This window comes from Nannospalax galili, unplaced genomic scaffold, assembly GCF_000622305.1.
Source record: "Nannospalax galili isolate Female #2095 unplaced genomic scaffold, S.galili_v1.0 scaffold1023, whole genome shotgun sequence".
In the NCBI taxonomy this organism is placed as follows: Eukaryota; Metazoa; Chordata; class Mammalia; order Rodentia; family Spalacidae; genus Nannospalax; species Nannospalax galili.
The window spans coordinates 999049-1014801 of NW_008349234.1; the positions used below are offsets into that span (position 1 = coordinate 999049).

A 15753-nucleotide genomic window follows, 5' to 3' on the forward strand; every position below is an offset into this window, starting at 1 on the left:
CCAGCAGGCATTAGGTTTGCTGACTAGGCGAGTCAGAGAGGAGCTGAGTTCACTCCAAGGAAATCCTAATTTACAAATGAGGGCATGAGCCATTGAGATATTTTAATCCTCTCTATCAATAAACTGCCTGGAAAGGGGCAACTGGCTTTATGGAAAAGCAATAGTCCCAGAGGGAGAGGATTTAGTAGTTGAAGTTCTATAAAACTTTATTACTCCAGCTAGCTAAGATAGGTCATTGCCATTAGTCACTAGCCTAAGTCTGGGTTTGATCTTTGTGGACATAGTTCCCCTGGTCACAGCAGCGAACAAATAAAGTTCTTTCCCATACATGGGAGAAGGTGGGGTGTTGGGCAGGAGGCATCAAGACAGTGACTAGTTATCCAGAGAACACCGATGGCAAATTCTAGAGCCTTCTGGAGGTTTTCTTGCCCAGTTTCCAGAGTACGGCTGATGGGCATGGGGACGGGGCCCTCCCATCCTGGCAGCAGGACTCCTGTCTGCCTCGCCCTGACTCTGTGTGTGTGGTGGTTTAAGTGAGGAGGGTCGATGCTACCAGACTTAGGAAAGCCCCTTATGGAGAACTATATAATCTAGGGGAGTCCTCAAATGCCTGTGAAAAGAGAAGAGCCTGAGTGAGTGACTGTCCTGCTCCTCACGTTAGAAAGGCAGGTTTGGCTTAAGTGACTTCCTCTTTACCTCAACAGCATCTCTTTATGTCATATGCTTTGGAGCTAAAAAGTGAGGCATGGCAGAGACTTCCTGAAAGAAGGTGCCATTTACCACTCTACTCTTCTCCCAAAGTGCCCAGAGATTCACTGATTGTGAGCTCTGTCTTGTCTACTGTAGCCATCTTCAAAGTAGGCTCTGAGAGTCCTCCATGATACACACATCTGGTACATATACCCCAGGGAGGCCTGATTGCTTCGGCCAGATTTTCGGACACTGCTTTTCACTCTCTTCCCTTACCTGCTGCTGCGTTTTGCCCTTGCTCTCGCATAGTATGCTTCATAGGACTTCGGTTTCAGCTCCAGGGCCTTAGTAGCAAATTCCTCCGCCATTCCAAAATCCTATCATTACAATAGGTGTGTAAATGAGTCATTGAACAGACATAAAAAACAGACAACTTGGGAGTAAACACAAAAAACAATTCTTTGACATTCGTGGATGGAATGCCTGGTTCTGGACATGCCTGACATTGTTCTAGCCATGAGGCCATAGACTCAGTTTCCTTCTGCCTTCCCCTGTGTGGCCCTGAAACCACTCACTGGACATTCCTCACCAAGAGTATTAAAATACTTTTGAATTTGGCTTCTTTGTACCTTTCTAGCATTTTTAAAGCCCAGAAGTTGAATGTCAACCCTCTGTAGGGAAGCTGTTGAAGTTGGAAACCCGAACTCTGCACATGTGAGGAGAAGGTGAGGTGAGCACAGATACAGACAGCTCGGGTGTCCTCATCCTTCCTGCTGTGCCCATAAGACCTTGGCTCCCTGTAGAGTGATTCAGAATGTATTCTGCAAAGTCCAGGAGAAGGGCCTGGGTAAAGGCAAAGTACACTGACTGGAGCCAAGATGGTGTGGGGATGCCAGACCAGATTAGGCTCAGGATTCTGGTCTGCTCTAAGTCCTTAACTGGGCTGTATACTTTTTCATATGCACACCTATTTCAGAGGTAGGAGTAAGTACAATAAAGCATTTAAGTGCTGTACATAGTTCCCGTCACAAAGTAGGTATTTAATAAATTGTACTTGCATTTCATAGAGGCTGTTCTGGCTTGCTCCTTCTCTTACCTGATTCCTTACTTAGGAAACATTAAAAATAAAAGACAAATAAAAAAGAACTGTGGAAACTCTGGCTGTGACAGCTCTGTGCTACCCTTGGAGGCACCTGAGAGGGACATGATCTTATAGCTATCGTGCTCACTGACTACCCCCAGGAACAGGGCATACAATGCTGAGCAGGCAGTCTAAAGGAGAGAGGTTTTAAATCTTTACTGTTTTTTATCCCCCTGGTCTTTTTGAGACAGGGTCTCTCCGTAGCCCCAGCTGGCCTGGAACTCACTATATAGACCAGGCTAGCCTTGAACTCACAGAGATCTGCCTGCCTCTACCTCTTGAGTACTGGGATTAAAGACGTGTGCCACCATGCCCGGCCTTTACTGGTTTTTAAAATATTGTGTTTTCTCTTTAAGACACTGTCTTGCTATGCAGCCCAAGTTAGCCTGGAACTCCAGTCTTCTGCTTCTACTTCTCAAGTGCTGGCATGATACATGTGCCACCATGCCCAACTTAAGATTTTTCTTCTTTAAGTGCCAAGCCATAGTATAGCATGGTAGTCTCTGGTTACATTCACAGTTCCCAAGGCAGAAAACAGGGCTTTAGGAAGAACAAAAGCCTTGGGGGCATAGGCAAGAATTAGTGGGGAATTTCTACTGAAGCAGAGACTTCTGGTACTCAGCACAATGTTGGTCCATGGGAGGTAATGATGAGCTTTGTGAATAGATGTGTAACCAGAGAGAAAGCAGTCTAGCGTACACAGGCCAGGCTCTGTCCCTATTCTACTTCCTCCCTTGCTCTTTTTTCTTTTGAGATAATCATTCTGAGAATATGAGAGTGTGGCATTTGTCTCTCTCTAGTGCTGGAGACTAATGCAGGGTCTTGTGCAGGCTAGGCAAGCACTCTGTTACCGAGCTTTATCCCCAGACAAATAACACTTAAAAAAACTGATTAACTGCTAGGGAAAAAGATGTCTGCAGATTGGCAGACACTACTGAGCTTTGCTTTGCTCTCAGGTGAGGGACAAAGAGACCCTTGGACTGAATTTTTTTGTTTCACATGAGAAACCTCAGGCAGAACCTTACTATCTTAACCCAGGATATCTTCCTCTGCCATCTCTATCCAAAGGAACCTCTTCCATGTCCCCACTCCTTTCTTCCTCTGAAGGCCATAACTGTCCTGAGATGGCCACGCTCATCCCAGGGCTTTTTCACTGTTGGGTTTCAGGTCTGGAAGATGACACAAAGGCCATATACAGTCTTTCTGGACTAGATGGCAGAGCCCTTGCAACTGTAGCCAGAATCTTGCTTTTGTACAGGTGAGTTCTTTACTGACCAACATTCCTATTTGGTTTAGATTATTTCTATCTCTTGAGGAACTAAGACCTTTATGCTGGTGGATGTCAGTGACTTCTGTCATGATCTTAACCATTTCCAGTATCTGAGAGAGGTTTCTTGGCGCAGAAGTCTGCATGACGAAGGAACAGAGGCTGAGGGTGTCTGAGACTATACCTGCAAGGCAAGGGAGAAGCACCAAGGACAACTAGGGAGATAATGGAGGGCCAGAAGGAGTTCTATGATTCCCTCTGAGGCAAGAAGGGACATAGCACACTGGAATAAAAAGATGAGGAGGGAGGTGAAGTTTTCAAGAATAACCTTAGAAATTAAGCCCTGAAGTCCACAGTCCTGAGCCTTCTTCCCAACCTTTGGTACATGACTAGGGAATGTACTAGAAAGAGAAAATCTAAAATCTAGATTTAAAGTCTGCTACCCAAACAGTTTCCCCAAACCCAGAAAATAGATTGAGAGGTGTGTGTGTATAGAGATGACAATATTCCAGTCACTTTCAATGGGAATTATGAAAATCAAGACTGCTACAAAGTATTCACAGAATTTAGCTTGTTTATAGCTTTAGAGATTGTATTGAGACTTTATTTCAAATTGCAGATGTCAGTGCTCTGTGAAAAACAACCAAGTTCCAAATGGGGCAGAGAGGATTTCAGGGGCTGATTATAAGCTAGTGGCATGGACTTTCAACTTCCAGCACTGCAGAAAGTAGGGATGAGAGGGACTTACGTTCATCTTCCTTCGACATCGAGAGAGGTTGAGGAGGAGAGACACCTTTAGCTCCCGGAAGGTTTTCAAGTCCTCACCAAACCCTTCTCTAGGGAATTTCTTCAGAGCATACTGGTAGCGCTGGGCAGCTTCCTTTACTTTACCTTTCTAATGGGTACAAGATGGAAAAACACACTGTTGGTCTGCTGAGCAGCTGAGGAAGTCTGCTCTCTAGTCCCTGCCTGTTCTCAGCAGCTGTTAAATCTACACATTTGAACTGAGAGTAGAGGTCTAGTTCCTTCTACAGCAAACTCACTTGGCAGGAAGGGAAAGGCTGAAGTGGACACTCACATCACAAGCCAGAAAAATACCACCTTGGCAAATGGAAGTGCCAGCTTCCACACTGTGTTCTCAAGGGCTGACCCTGCGCATTTGTAAGCTCATTTTTTTTCGGGACACACATAACTTCCTAGTCCCAAGCACTCCACAGTGGCTGTTTCTCTCTTAGTTTCTGGCTTATATGAGGATTTCCTGTCTGATGCTGTACCAGAAGAGGTCATTCTCTTCTTCATAAAGGGTGTTCAGATTAAAATGGTCCAGCTGTGGCTTCTCTTACATCACGGTAGAAAATAGTGTCAATTCAATCCCCTATTTATGGATAAGGCACGGGCTAAGGAGGAGCGGAGATGTGAAGCTTAGCATTTGTGACTCTGACTTTGTAGGAGACATTTTCCCAAGAGGAAATAAATATATGGCCAGCGTAGGGCTCTGGTCACATAAACATGAACTTTCCCTACATTTATATCTGAAGATCTGCAAGCAGCGCGCAATGTAGGAGGCAGCTTCTATGTGGCTATGACTCTCTAGGCAGCCTCATTTTAATTCTCCTTTAATCATTTTTTTTAATTATGAGAAGAGTAGAATCTTCCAAGATAGAATTCCTGGTGAGAACAATAATATCTCTGCCTATTTACATCAGGAGGCAAGACTCTGCCTTGGGATACTAGAAGTTATGTTATGGACAAGGCCTAAATTCTTAAAAAACGTTTTTTTTGATCTATTTATTTTTATTTTATGTGAACAAGTGCTTTGCTTGCACGGATATGTGTACCACTTGCATGCAATGCCTGTGGAGGCCAGAGAGGGCATCAGATCCCCTGGAACTGGAGGTAGGTTGTGAGCTGCTTGCTATGTGGGTGCTAGAAATCAAACTTGGGTTCTCTGCAAGAACAGCCAGTGCTTTTAACTGCCAAGTCATCGCACCAGCACCTCAAGGCTTAAATTCTTGAGACTGATATTCTGAGGTTCATAAATATGACACCTACAGTAATGAGGACCTTTTAATTCATGTGAAATCAAGTTTGGGTCAAGGCTCAAGCTTCCCTGAAAGCCTTGATTTACTCAGGATGTACTCATAAAGAGTACCAAGAGCTAGAATTCTGCTATGGTCCTTGCATACCCCTGAAGCAGGGGGCATGACAACTTCCAATCATTCCCTCATCTTTTAGACCTAGAATGTCTCAAGGATGCCTGCTGCTAAAAACAAGGTTACAGGAATTTACCTTCAGGAGCTGATGCAGTGAACTGGAACACTGAAGTGACTCTCATGGAATATCCTTACGGAACTTCCTTTGGGCCAAATGCATATTAAGGTATGGAGGCTTCAGCTTGAGTTATGAGTACAAAAAACTCCATTTTAAAAAAAAGATTGTCATTCAGTGAATGACTTTAAGGAAATGCTATACTTGCTGTTTGTCTAGATTTCCTTGTCTTATTCAAAGATGCTATCATGCTATTATTACTATAAATCCTGTCTCCCCCCACCCCCATTTCCCACCAGATTGGTCTCTCATTCTGTAGCTCAAGAGGACCTTAAATTTCTGACCTCTTCCTGCCTATACCTCCAAAGTGCTGGGATTACAGGTGTGTGCCACCATGCATGAAAACTGAGATCAATAAACTGGAAATAGCTGCATTATATAATTTTACTTTTATCTGTTCATGAGTAATTGTAACTGAGTACTTGTCCCATAATCTTACTTAGCACATTCCATGTAAAATCTGTTACCACCTGTAAGTAACTATGTAAAACTAGGGCTTTCGGGTAATGTGCAGAAGGCAGGTGTAGGCTGTTCTTGCTCATTTGTCAGAGAGGCAAAAAACTCAGGACCCCCAACTTAAGAGCCCACAACTAAGGAATGGCAGTCTACCTTCGCCTCTGTAACAAAGGACAAGAATCATCAAGATCTGCAAGATTCTACATGCAGAAAACAGACAGTGATTGCTTTGGGGAAGCTGTTCCTTCTGCCCTCACCTTATAAAACATGTCCCCCTCTTCCATCAGCTTGCTCAACAGGATGATCATGATGTCTGGTTTGGAGGTGGCCATCGCCCATGTGGCTGGACCTGTAGTGTACAGGATGCATGATGGGTAAAGAACTCATACAATGTAAGGTGGTAGGAAGCTAGGTGAAAAAAATATCCTGGGGGAATTTCTGCTGAGAGAACAACTTGTTCCACAATAATGACCTCATCTTTTGGACCTGGGAGCATTTTAGTGACTCCCACTGCCAAGAAGCTGCATTGAATTTGTTTGTATTCACCTTAAAATAAGAATATCTCAACTGTCCAAGCTTGTGCCGCAGGAGGGCAGTAAAGCCTGCATGGTACGTATGGGCACAAAATGGCTTAGTCCAGAATTATTTTAAATCAGGAAAATGGAGGAATGGGTTTATATTAAAGTTCATTACAAGATCTGACAAATCCAAAAAGGGTAATTTATTTTTGCTCTGGGACTGAAAACTCCCACATGTTTCGAGTCAATTTTGAAGTATGTACTTTGTAGAAGGGAAACCATTAAAGACACTAAAGGCTTCCTTAATTTGTAAGTACCAAAAGCACTCCCTGGGATTCACATGGAACCAGGGGCACAATTCAAATGTCTATACATATAAAACAAACCAGCATTAATGAGGCTACTTCACTTACAAAAGGAAAGAATAAGGTTAACATGATTAGTTTACAGATGCCTGATTATTTACCAACTAAGCTTTTCAGGGTTAGTTATTAAAAGTTCAAGTTATTCTCTACAACAGTCATTAAAAAAAATCTTCTTTTAAGGTGAAGTAAATGAAAAGATTAGAGGTGTAGGGAACTCATGCAGGCTGAAATCAAAGAGGAGAAGGCAAAGCTGACCAAGCCATCAGACCATGCCTGATGCTGACAGCGCTGAGATATACCTCGTGGGCGACTCGGTAACGTCTGACAACCTTCAAAGAAAGGAGAAAACAAAAAGTTGTAGGAGAGGAAAAAAAAATGGATGAAGGTGAAAAATAAAAAGAAAAAAAAGAAGGAAAAAGCAGCAGTGAGAGGCAGGCAGCAAAAAAGCCAGCATATCAGCCAACCTGGTCTACAGTCTGTGGGCAGGGGAGCAGCTGGGAGAGCAGCAGCAGGGGCTTGAGAGTTTGAAGCACATACAGAGCAAGGGAAAGCAAAGGCTTATGGCACTGCAGGGGGCCAGGATGCTCACAGATTGGGGCTGGTGCAGAGGCAGCACTAAGATGTGCAGAAGCTCAGCTCAGCCTCCTGGCTAAGGCTACAAGGGGCAGGGCAGAGAGCCATCTGACTCTGGACACAGGGTTCTAAAGACCGTGGTGCTCTCTCTGGGCCTTTCTGCTCACTTGGACAGTAACTGGACCAGGGTGAATGGAGAACTATATACATTCACACCAAACACCCAGGGCAGTCAGACCACTGGACCAGTCTGGCCCCTGGGCACAGATGGTCAATATCCTCTTTCTTTCTCTTACCTATTTTGGCTCCTTTCTTCAAGAGAGTGACAACAACAGACGTGTTCCTGCAACCCACGGCCCTATCCAAAGGGCGCATCCCACTGTAGTCAACATGCTCAATCATGGCCCCATGATCTACCAGGAACTGGACCTAGGATGGGATTAAGCACAGGAGGTAACAGGTACAATGGATATGGCTTGCTCTTCTTTGAACTGGCTGTCTGAGCCTGGCTATATATGGCATTTCAGGCCATAGCAATATTCTTGGTCTTTAATAGTGTTTTGTATATTTCTGCCCTCTACAATTACAGATCTGAGAACTCTATGTCAGGAATCATCAAAACAATACTTTGCTTTTGGTCCTAGATAGTGTTATTGATGGAGAACATCCCTATCCTCACTCTCCTGAGGCTTGTTTAAAGGTACTCACCACCTCAGCATCGCCATAGAAAGCTGCCAGGTCCAGTGGGGTGCGGCCATTCTTGTCAGCATGGTCTGTAGCAGCTCCATTATCCACCAGAGAACGTACTACTGAGAGATGGCCCTTCAAACAAGCCCAGCTAAGGGCTGTCAACCCTTCTTTGTCCATCAGAGCAATGGAGGCCCCTACAAGAGTAAGTGACAACACCACTGAGGAGATGTAGCACTGCAGCTGAAAGAAGTGCTAATAAGTTATATGCTGCCATTTTTGTTTCTAGATGTTTTCATTCTAAGACTTGACCCTGGCAGGGCATAATGACATACACCAGTAATCCCAGAACTAGAGAGGAGTGAGCAGGATCATGGGTTTGAGTCTAGCCTGGGCTACAAAGTGAGTTCAAGGCCAGCCTGAGCTACATAGGGATATCCTGTCTCAAAACAAACAAACAAACAAACAAACAAACAAACAAACAAACAAGGAGATAAAAACCATGGGCTAGGATATAACTAAGTAGTTAGGAGTGTTTGCTTAGTTAACCTGAGGCCTTGAATTTGATTCTTTGCACTGCAAGAAAAAAAAAAGATTGATTCTGGTGTGTCAAACCTTTTACAGATTTGTTTTTATTATTTAAAAAAATATGAGTATGTGTGTATCTGTCTGTGAGGGTGGGGGCCTTTAGAAGCTAGAGGCATTGGATCTCCCTAAAACTGGAGTTACAGGTAGTTGTGAGTTGCCTGATGCGGATGCTGGGCTTGAACTTGAGTCTTCTGCAAGAGTAGCATAGCATATGCTTTTAACTGCCAAGCCATCTTTCTAGCCCCAAATATCTTAATAAAACTATTAAATATGGTCCTAGAAGTTGCCAACAGAATAGAGTGTAGTTGTTTTTCTGAGTATTCAACATCCTCTACAATCTACCCCTAGGCTGTGTCTCTGTCCTTAAAGTTTATTACTCTCCTGTGAGAATCTTCTACTCTGGCCAATGGCTATGCACACTGCCTCTAGACTCTCCCATGATGCTCCTGTCTCCTCATTTTGGTTGCATGGCTCCTATATATAGAATACTTTTTCTTTCTACACAGTTTGCCTTATTTACACCTATTCTCTAAGATCTATTTCTCCCCACCTCTTTTTTTTTGAAACAGGGTCTTAATATGTAGCTCATGCTGTCCTAGAACTCATTTTATAGCCCAAACTGTCCTCAAACCTGTGATTCTTCTGTCTTAGCTTCCTGAGTGCTAGAATTACAGGAGTATGCCACCATGCTCAGTTTCTAGGAACTATTTCAAATCTTCCTTCAAAAGGCTTTTCCAAGTTCACCATTACTTCATTTCATCTTGAATACGCTTCACATATTGTGATACCTGCTTTGAGGTATCTTACTTCCAAGTAATAAATTCTCAGTGAATGATTCCTGAAGTATTCCATTTATAATAGTATAAACATGCAAGAGTCTCATACAGTGGGAGTATGTGATGTTTACTGTTGACGATGGTGCCAGGACATGTCTTTCTCCCTATGGAGAGAGGAATGTACTCATGGGTGGACCCTGAGCTCAGTTGCAGAGGAAATTCTGAGTTCAATCTAAACAAGTCCCAGAGTAGAATGGGAGCTGCTCCCGTCTTGAGGAAGAGTTGGGAAGATGCTGGTCAAGGGCATGAGTTTTTAGTTACACAGGAAGAGATCAAGAGATCTACTGTATGTGACCATGACTATAGTTAGTAACAATATATTGTAGACTTGAAAATTGCTAACAGAGATTTTAAGCGTTTATTTTACAAGAAAGCATGTGAGGTAATGAATAAGTTAATTAGCTTGATTTAGCTATTCTACAAGGCATTCACACAGGAAAACACTATGTTTTATTTGTCAACCAAAATATCCCCAAATAATTAAAAGAAATTTGGAGCTCACTTAGTCAGCCTTGTTCAGTAACCTTATCCCCATGAGCTTAGTTCCCTTTATGTTCTGCATCTACTTCTGATTAGTATGTTTAGTTTCATCTGAGGATTGAGCATACCTGACATGTAATTTTTAATTATTCTGAAGTACAATATATATTTGGTTCTTAGGTTAGGCTATAAGATTTAAAAAGTTATTTATTTATTTTTTGCCTTTTTGAGAGAGTGCTAGGGTTAAAGGCATGTGCCACATGCCCCCCTTAAAATTTACTTTTATTTTAAATTATGTATGTGCACATGTGTCTGTGTGTGAGTATGTGCATGAGTGTGGGTGCCCCCAGAGGCCAGAAGAGGGTGTTGGATTGCCTCGAGCTGTAGTTACTGGTGGTTGTGAACCATTCAACATGAGCGCTGGGAACCGAACTTGGGTTCTCTGCAAGATCAGTATGTGTTCTTACCTGCTGAGCCATTTTTCCAGCCCCAGGCTACAAGCTTTTTTGCTAGCATGAAGTCCATTTATTCCCTGACAATGGTGAACAGTAGTGCCCAAGACAACTCCTTTCACAAAGAAGGGATCTTTAGTTTTCCTTCATTTTTTTTTGAGACAGGGTCTCCCTGTAGCCCCAGCTGGCCTGGAACTCCCTATGTAGACCAGGCTGGCCTCAATCTCACAGGGATCCACCTGCCTCCACCTCCTGAGTGCTGGGATTAATGGCATGTGCCACCATACCAACATATTTTTTTAAAACTATTTTATCATTTTTATTTTATGTATATGCGTGTATTGCCTAAATGTAGGTAAGTGCACCTGTGTCATGCAATGCCCATGGAGGACAGAAGAGGCTGTCAGATCCCCTGGAACTAGAGTTATGGACAACTGTTAGCTGCCACGTGGGGCTGGGATTCAAACCCGTGTCTTCTGCAAGAACAGCCAGTGTTCTTAACCGCTGAGCCATCTCTCCAGTCCCCCCAACATTTTTTAGAGATTTAATTAATTAATTAATTATGATCCTTTTGAGACGGGGTCTCCCTGAAGCACCAGCTGACTGGAACTAACTGTGTGGACCAGGATGGTCTCAGAATCATAGAGATCCGCCTGCCTCTGCCTCCCGAGTGCTGGGATTAAAGGCATGCGCCAATACACCTGGCCTGAGATTTATTTATTTTTATGTATGTATTTGGTACCATATGCATGCCTGGTACCTGTGTGGGTCAGAAGAAGGTGTCAAATCCCCTGGAACTGGAGTTACAAGCAGTTGTGAGCCTCTTATGTGGATAGTGGGAACAGCAGCCAGTGCTCTTATCTGCTGAGCCATTTCTCCAGTCCCCAAAGATAGCGTCTTACATTTACTAACTAGATTATCGATCAATTTGCTATAACATGGGATGCTTTCCAGGCTGCCTCCTCAGATGGACAGAATTCTGATGTTAGTTTACATGGAAGACCTGTTACATCCAGGCTTGGCCTCTACTCAGCAATTGTCTGGTCTTACACCTTTGTCTCCCTACAGATCAGCAGACTGTGGCTTTCCACAAGAGGAAAAGCTGGAAAGCACCACAACTAATGGTATGGTTTGTAATCAACACACTGACTCTCTTACAGAATAAATCGAAGGCATTTTCTCAGATTCAGTATTTATAAATTTTGTGGACAGAGTCTCCAATGATAGAAAAAGGAGAATAAGAAGATTTCAGAAACCAGAAAGGTGGAATTTAAGAAGTTAAAAGGAGCTGGGCGTGGTGGCAAACACCTTTAATCCCAGCACTCGGGAGGCAGAGGCAGGCAGATCTCTGTGAGTTCAAGGCTAGCCTGGTTGGTCTACATAGTGAGTTCCAGGACAGCTGGGGCTACAGGGAGACCCTGTGTCAAAAAGACCAAAAAAAAAAAAAAAAAGTTAAAAGGATATTGTTGTGAAACAAATCTAAACCCATAGTTCTTAGTAATTCAATCTGCAATCTTCTTTTTCTGTTCTTTCTCATGCAGTTAATAAAATCACCACAGTTCTCATCCATCTAAGTTGTAGTATCTATTTTACAACTTGAGTAATTTCCAACTCTTCGACCCTTGTCCTTATCTCCTACATATAATTTTTATATCCAAAATATTTCTTGCATCTGGCCATTTTCCTCTATTTTGACAGCAACTGCCCCTGTGTCAGGACCTCATTATGTCTCCCTTACTCTATCATGATGGCTTCCTAACTGATATTTGGCACATTCTTTTTCCATCACCAAATTTATTAGTCACATTACTGCCAGAGTGACTTGTTTATTTTGTATTTTTTGGTTGTAAAGTATAACCCTGAACCCAGGCCTGGTGGCACAGACCTGTAATTCTGGTTATATGGGGGAGATGAGAAATGAGGATCACAAGGTCAAGTTCTGTAGAGCTGCAAAGCAAATTTAAGGCCAGCCTGAGCAACTTAGTGAGATTATGTTTTAAACAAAAGCCCCATGCCCAAACCAAACCAAAATACCCCCAAACCCCAAAACCAACAATACCTGGGCTTGGTGACACATATCTGTAATCTCAGCACTTGGGAGGCAGAGGCAGGCGGATCTCTGTGAGATCAAGGCCAGCCTGATCTAAATAATGAGTTCCATGCTAGCTAGGGCTACAGGGAAACCCTGTCTCAAACAAACAGAAGGACAGATAGACAAACATACATATAGATAAACAAACCCAACAACAACAACAACAACAACAACAACAACAACAAAACTAAACAAAATCTAGAAAGAGGACTGGGCCTATAGCTTGGTGGGAGAGTATGTGTAAGACCCTCAATTTAAACCACTGCAAATTGTTATCCCCCCCCCATCTTCATTCCCTGGCAACAATTCCTCTTTTTAAAAATCTTTTCTTTTGCAGTGCTGGGGATCCAATCCAACACTCTTGCATGCTAAGCACACTTGCTACACTGAGCTACATCCATAGGCACCCCTTTTAAACAATTTTTAAAGACTCACCACTTTTTGAGCAGTAATTTCCTGTTTCTTTCCACATATCTTTTCAGTTCTATTTCCTCACATACTTCACTGGACAGTTTGCCTATCTCCCTAGGCCTCTTCTGCCTCACTACTTCTTTCCCTTCCACTGCATTACTGCTGCTCCTAAATCAGAATAATTTCCTACAAACGTCAAAGTCTGAACCAGGCACAGTGGTGCATGACTATAATCCAAGCACTCAGAAGGCAGGGCAGGCAGAGGACTGTGAGTTCCCGGTAAGTCTGGGATACAAAGCAAGACCCTGTCTTTAAAGCCAAACCAAACCAAAAATTCAAAGTCTGTATTATTCTAACTCAATTAACTTTTATGATTCTCTCTCTCCTTTCTCTCTCTCTCTCTCTCTCTCTCTCTCTCTCTCTCTACCCTCTCTCTCTCCCTCTCCCTCTCTCTCTCTCTCTCTCTCTCTCTCTCTCTCTCCTCTCTCTCTCTCTTTTGAGACAGGGTTTCATGTAGTCCAGGCTATGTAGCTGAGGCTAGCCATGAACTTCTGATCTTGGATTACAAGCCTGTGCTACCAAGCCTAGGGGACTCTGTCAGAGTACTTAGCTTCATCTGTTCTTTGTACCATTGGAAGTATAAATGTAAAAAAGTACAGCTTTTTTCCTTTGAGATAGGGTCTCATGCATCCCAGGCTGAGACAGGGTTTCATGTAGTCCAGGCTATGTAGCTGAGGCTAGCCATGAACTTCTGATCTTGGATTACAAGCCTGTGCTACCAAGCCTAGGGGACTCTGTCAGAGTACTTAGCTTCATCTGTTCTTTGTACCATTGGAAGTATAAATGTAAAAAAGTACAGCTTTTTTCCTTTGAGATAGGGTCTCATGCATCCCAGGCTGACCTGAAACTCAGTGTAGTTGAGAATGATCTTGAACTTCTCATCCTCTTGCCTTTCCCTCCTGAGTGCTGGGATTACAGGTATGTGACTATCCAGTTTATGCAGTGTTTGGGACTGAACCCAGGACTTTGTGCATGCTAGGCAAACACTCCGTAAACCGAACATCTCCAGCTCCCAAATGATAGTTTAATTAAAAAATCAAAATCACTTACAATTCCTTTCATAGTGTTCTACAAATAATGTAGGCTAAATAAATACTTATACAATTTGTTGACTTAGTGAAAACTTCTCACTTTTGTGTGAATCAGTCCAAAGACCAGTGGTAAGAGATAACAGATCTCTGGAGTCTGTCTAATGAGCTTCTACTGGCATGTGGCAGACACTGTAGCTAACTAAAGATTATCAGTGCTGATGAGGCCCTTTTCTAGGAACACTTTCTCCTCCTGCCACATCTAATCTTGAAAATCTAGGTACATTCCCTCCCCCTGCTTCTCCCTCCTCTAGCATCAATGAGGATAGATATTATGAAACCATATTTATTTGGTAGCTTGTACTGGGCAGGAAAGAGCCCCACTGTATCTTAGAAGAGCAACCTCTGATTCTAACCATCCTTGAATTTGAGGTTGTGGAAACAAATATCCCTTGAAGGACACAGCTAAAGATCCAGTAAGTCTCTTAGGAAGTCCTAGCCTTCTTAATTCAACTATTCTCAGCTTCAAAAAGGCCTGGCACAATTCTTCAGGAGGCTAGTTTCCTCGATGGAAAGTGCATATGCTTCTGGATACAATTATAGATACTGAAGTCTCGTTTGCTAACAGTGGAGGCCGATAGGAATGATAGTATGCTTTTAGTCACCTCATTACTCCCTGCTTCATGCAAATGCTCAGGCTCCACTAGATGGTGCTGTGCAATCACCAGTGACTTTCAGGGCGGTTTTTGACTGTATCCATTCACAGGGGACTAGGTTACAGCAATCAGCAGGAGCCTGAAATGCTTCACCACTGTGTACCTATAGGGAAAGGTACATCACCCTCATACGGGACCACCCTTAAAAACTTATTTCCAGACGGGCATGGTGGCACATGCCTTTAATCCCAGCACTTGGGAGGCAGAGGCAGGCAGATCTCTGTGAGTTCAAGGCCAGCCTGGTCTACATAATGAGTTCCAGGACAGCTGGGGCTACAGGGAGACCCTGTCTCAAAAAGACAAACAAAACAAAACAAAACAAAAAAAGCCCAACTTATTTCCCATTCACCAAAGATCTGAGGATGTTGGTGTCACAAGGAATTTATTGTAATAGCTTAATAGTAATATCCTGATTCTCTCTCAGTCCCATTGCTAGCAAATGTCTTAACTTCCTTTACTTCCTTTGGATTCAAGAAAAATATTAGTTGTGCAGGCTTACAAAAGAATTGCTAGGGTTAAGGAAAAAATATAATATCTAAAATAGATGAATATTTATTGAGTATATATTACAAAAAAATCAGTGTTTGGAGATTATTGATTTGAAAGAAAGAGTTCAGACTGTGTTAATTTCATAACAATCCTTTAGGCCATAAAGAAACAGAGAATGTCAGAATTAGGAGAGTTCTGCAGCATAGTAGATGACAGTTGGGTGTGGTGGTGCAGGCTCATAATCTCGGCTCTCTAGGAGTTGAGACTCACCTGGAGTTTGAGGCCAGCCTGGGTTACCCAGCGATAAAGTGATGAAAATCTCTCTCTCTCTCTCTCTCTCTCTCTCTCTCTCTCTCTCTCTCTCTCTTTCCTGTCCTCCCTTCCTTCCAACTCAGTTGTGTGGTTCTCAAACATTAACATTGTAGGTGAAAGCAAGGTGATGGAGGAAGGATACTGTGAATCAAGGCCAGTCTGGAAACTCATTAAAAACAAACAAACAAACACAGAAAAAAAAGAGGGCAGCTACTGGCTTTTCATTTCCTAATCAACTGGATTAATAAATAATACCATTCTTTT

The 15753-nt window shown here is 42.9% G+C and overlaps 1 protein-coding gene across 11 annotated transcripts in view; it reads right to left on the reverse strand.

The window, feature by feature from the left end:
- Tanc2 (tetratricopeptide repeat, ankyrin repeat and coiled-coil containing 2) overlaps nt 1-15753 on the reverse strand; it is a 496754-nt gene that overhangs the window by 7951 nt on the left and 473050 nt on the right. For all 11 annotated transcript variants that reach the window (XM_029570133.1, XM_029570139.1, XM_029570138.1 and 8 more), the window contains 5 exons: nt 8047-8222; nt 7635-7767; nt 6140-6231; nt 3847-3993; nt 967-1067 (listed from right to left, as the gene is read on the reverse strand). In XM_029570133.1, coding sequence (XP_029425993.1) covers nt 967-1067; nt 3847-3993; nt 6140-6231; nt 7635-7767; nt 8047-8222 — 649 coding nt within the window. The remainder of the gene's footprint in view (nt 1-966; nt 1068-3846; nt 3994-6139; nt 6232-7634; nt 7768-8046; nt 8223-15753) is intronic.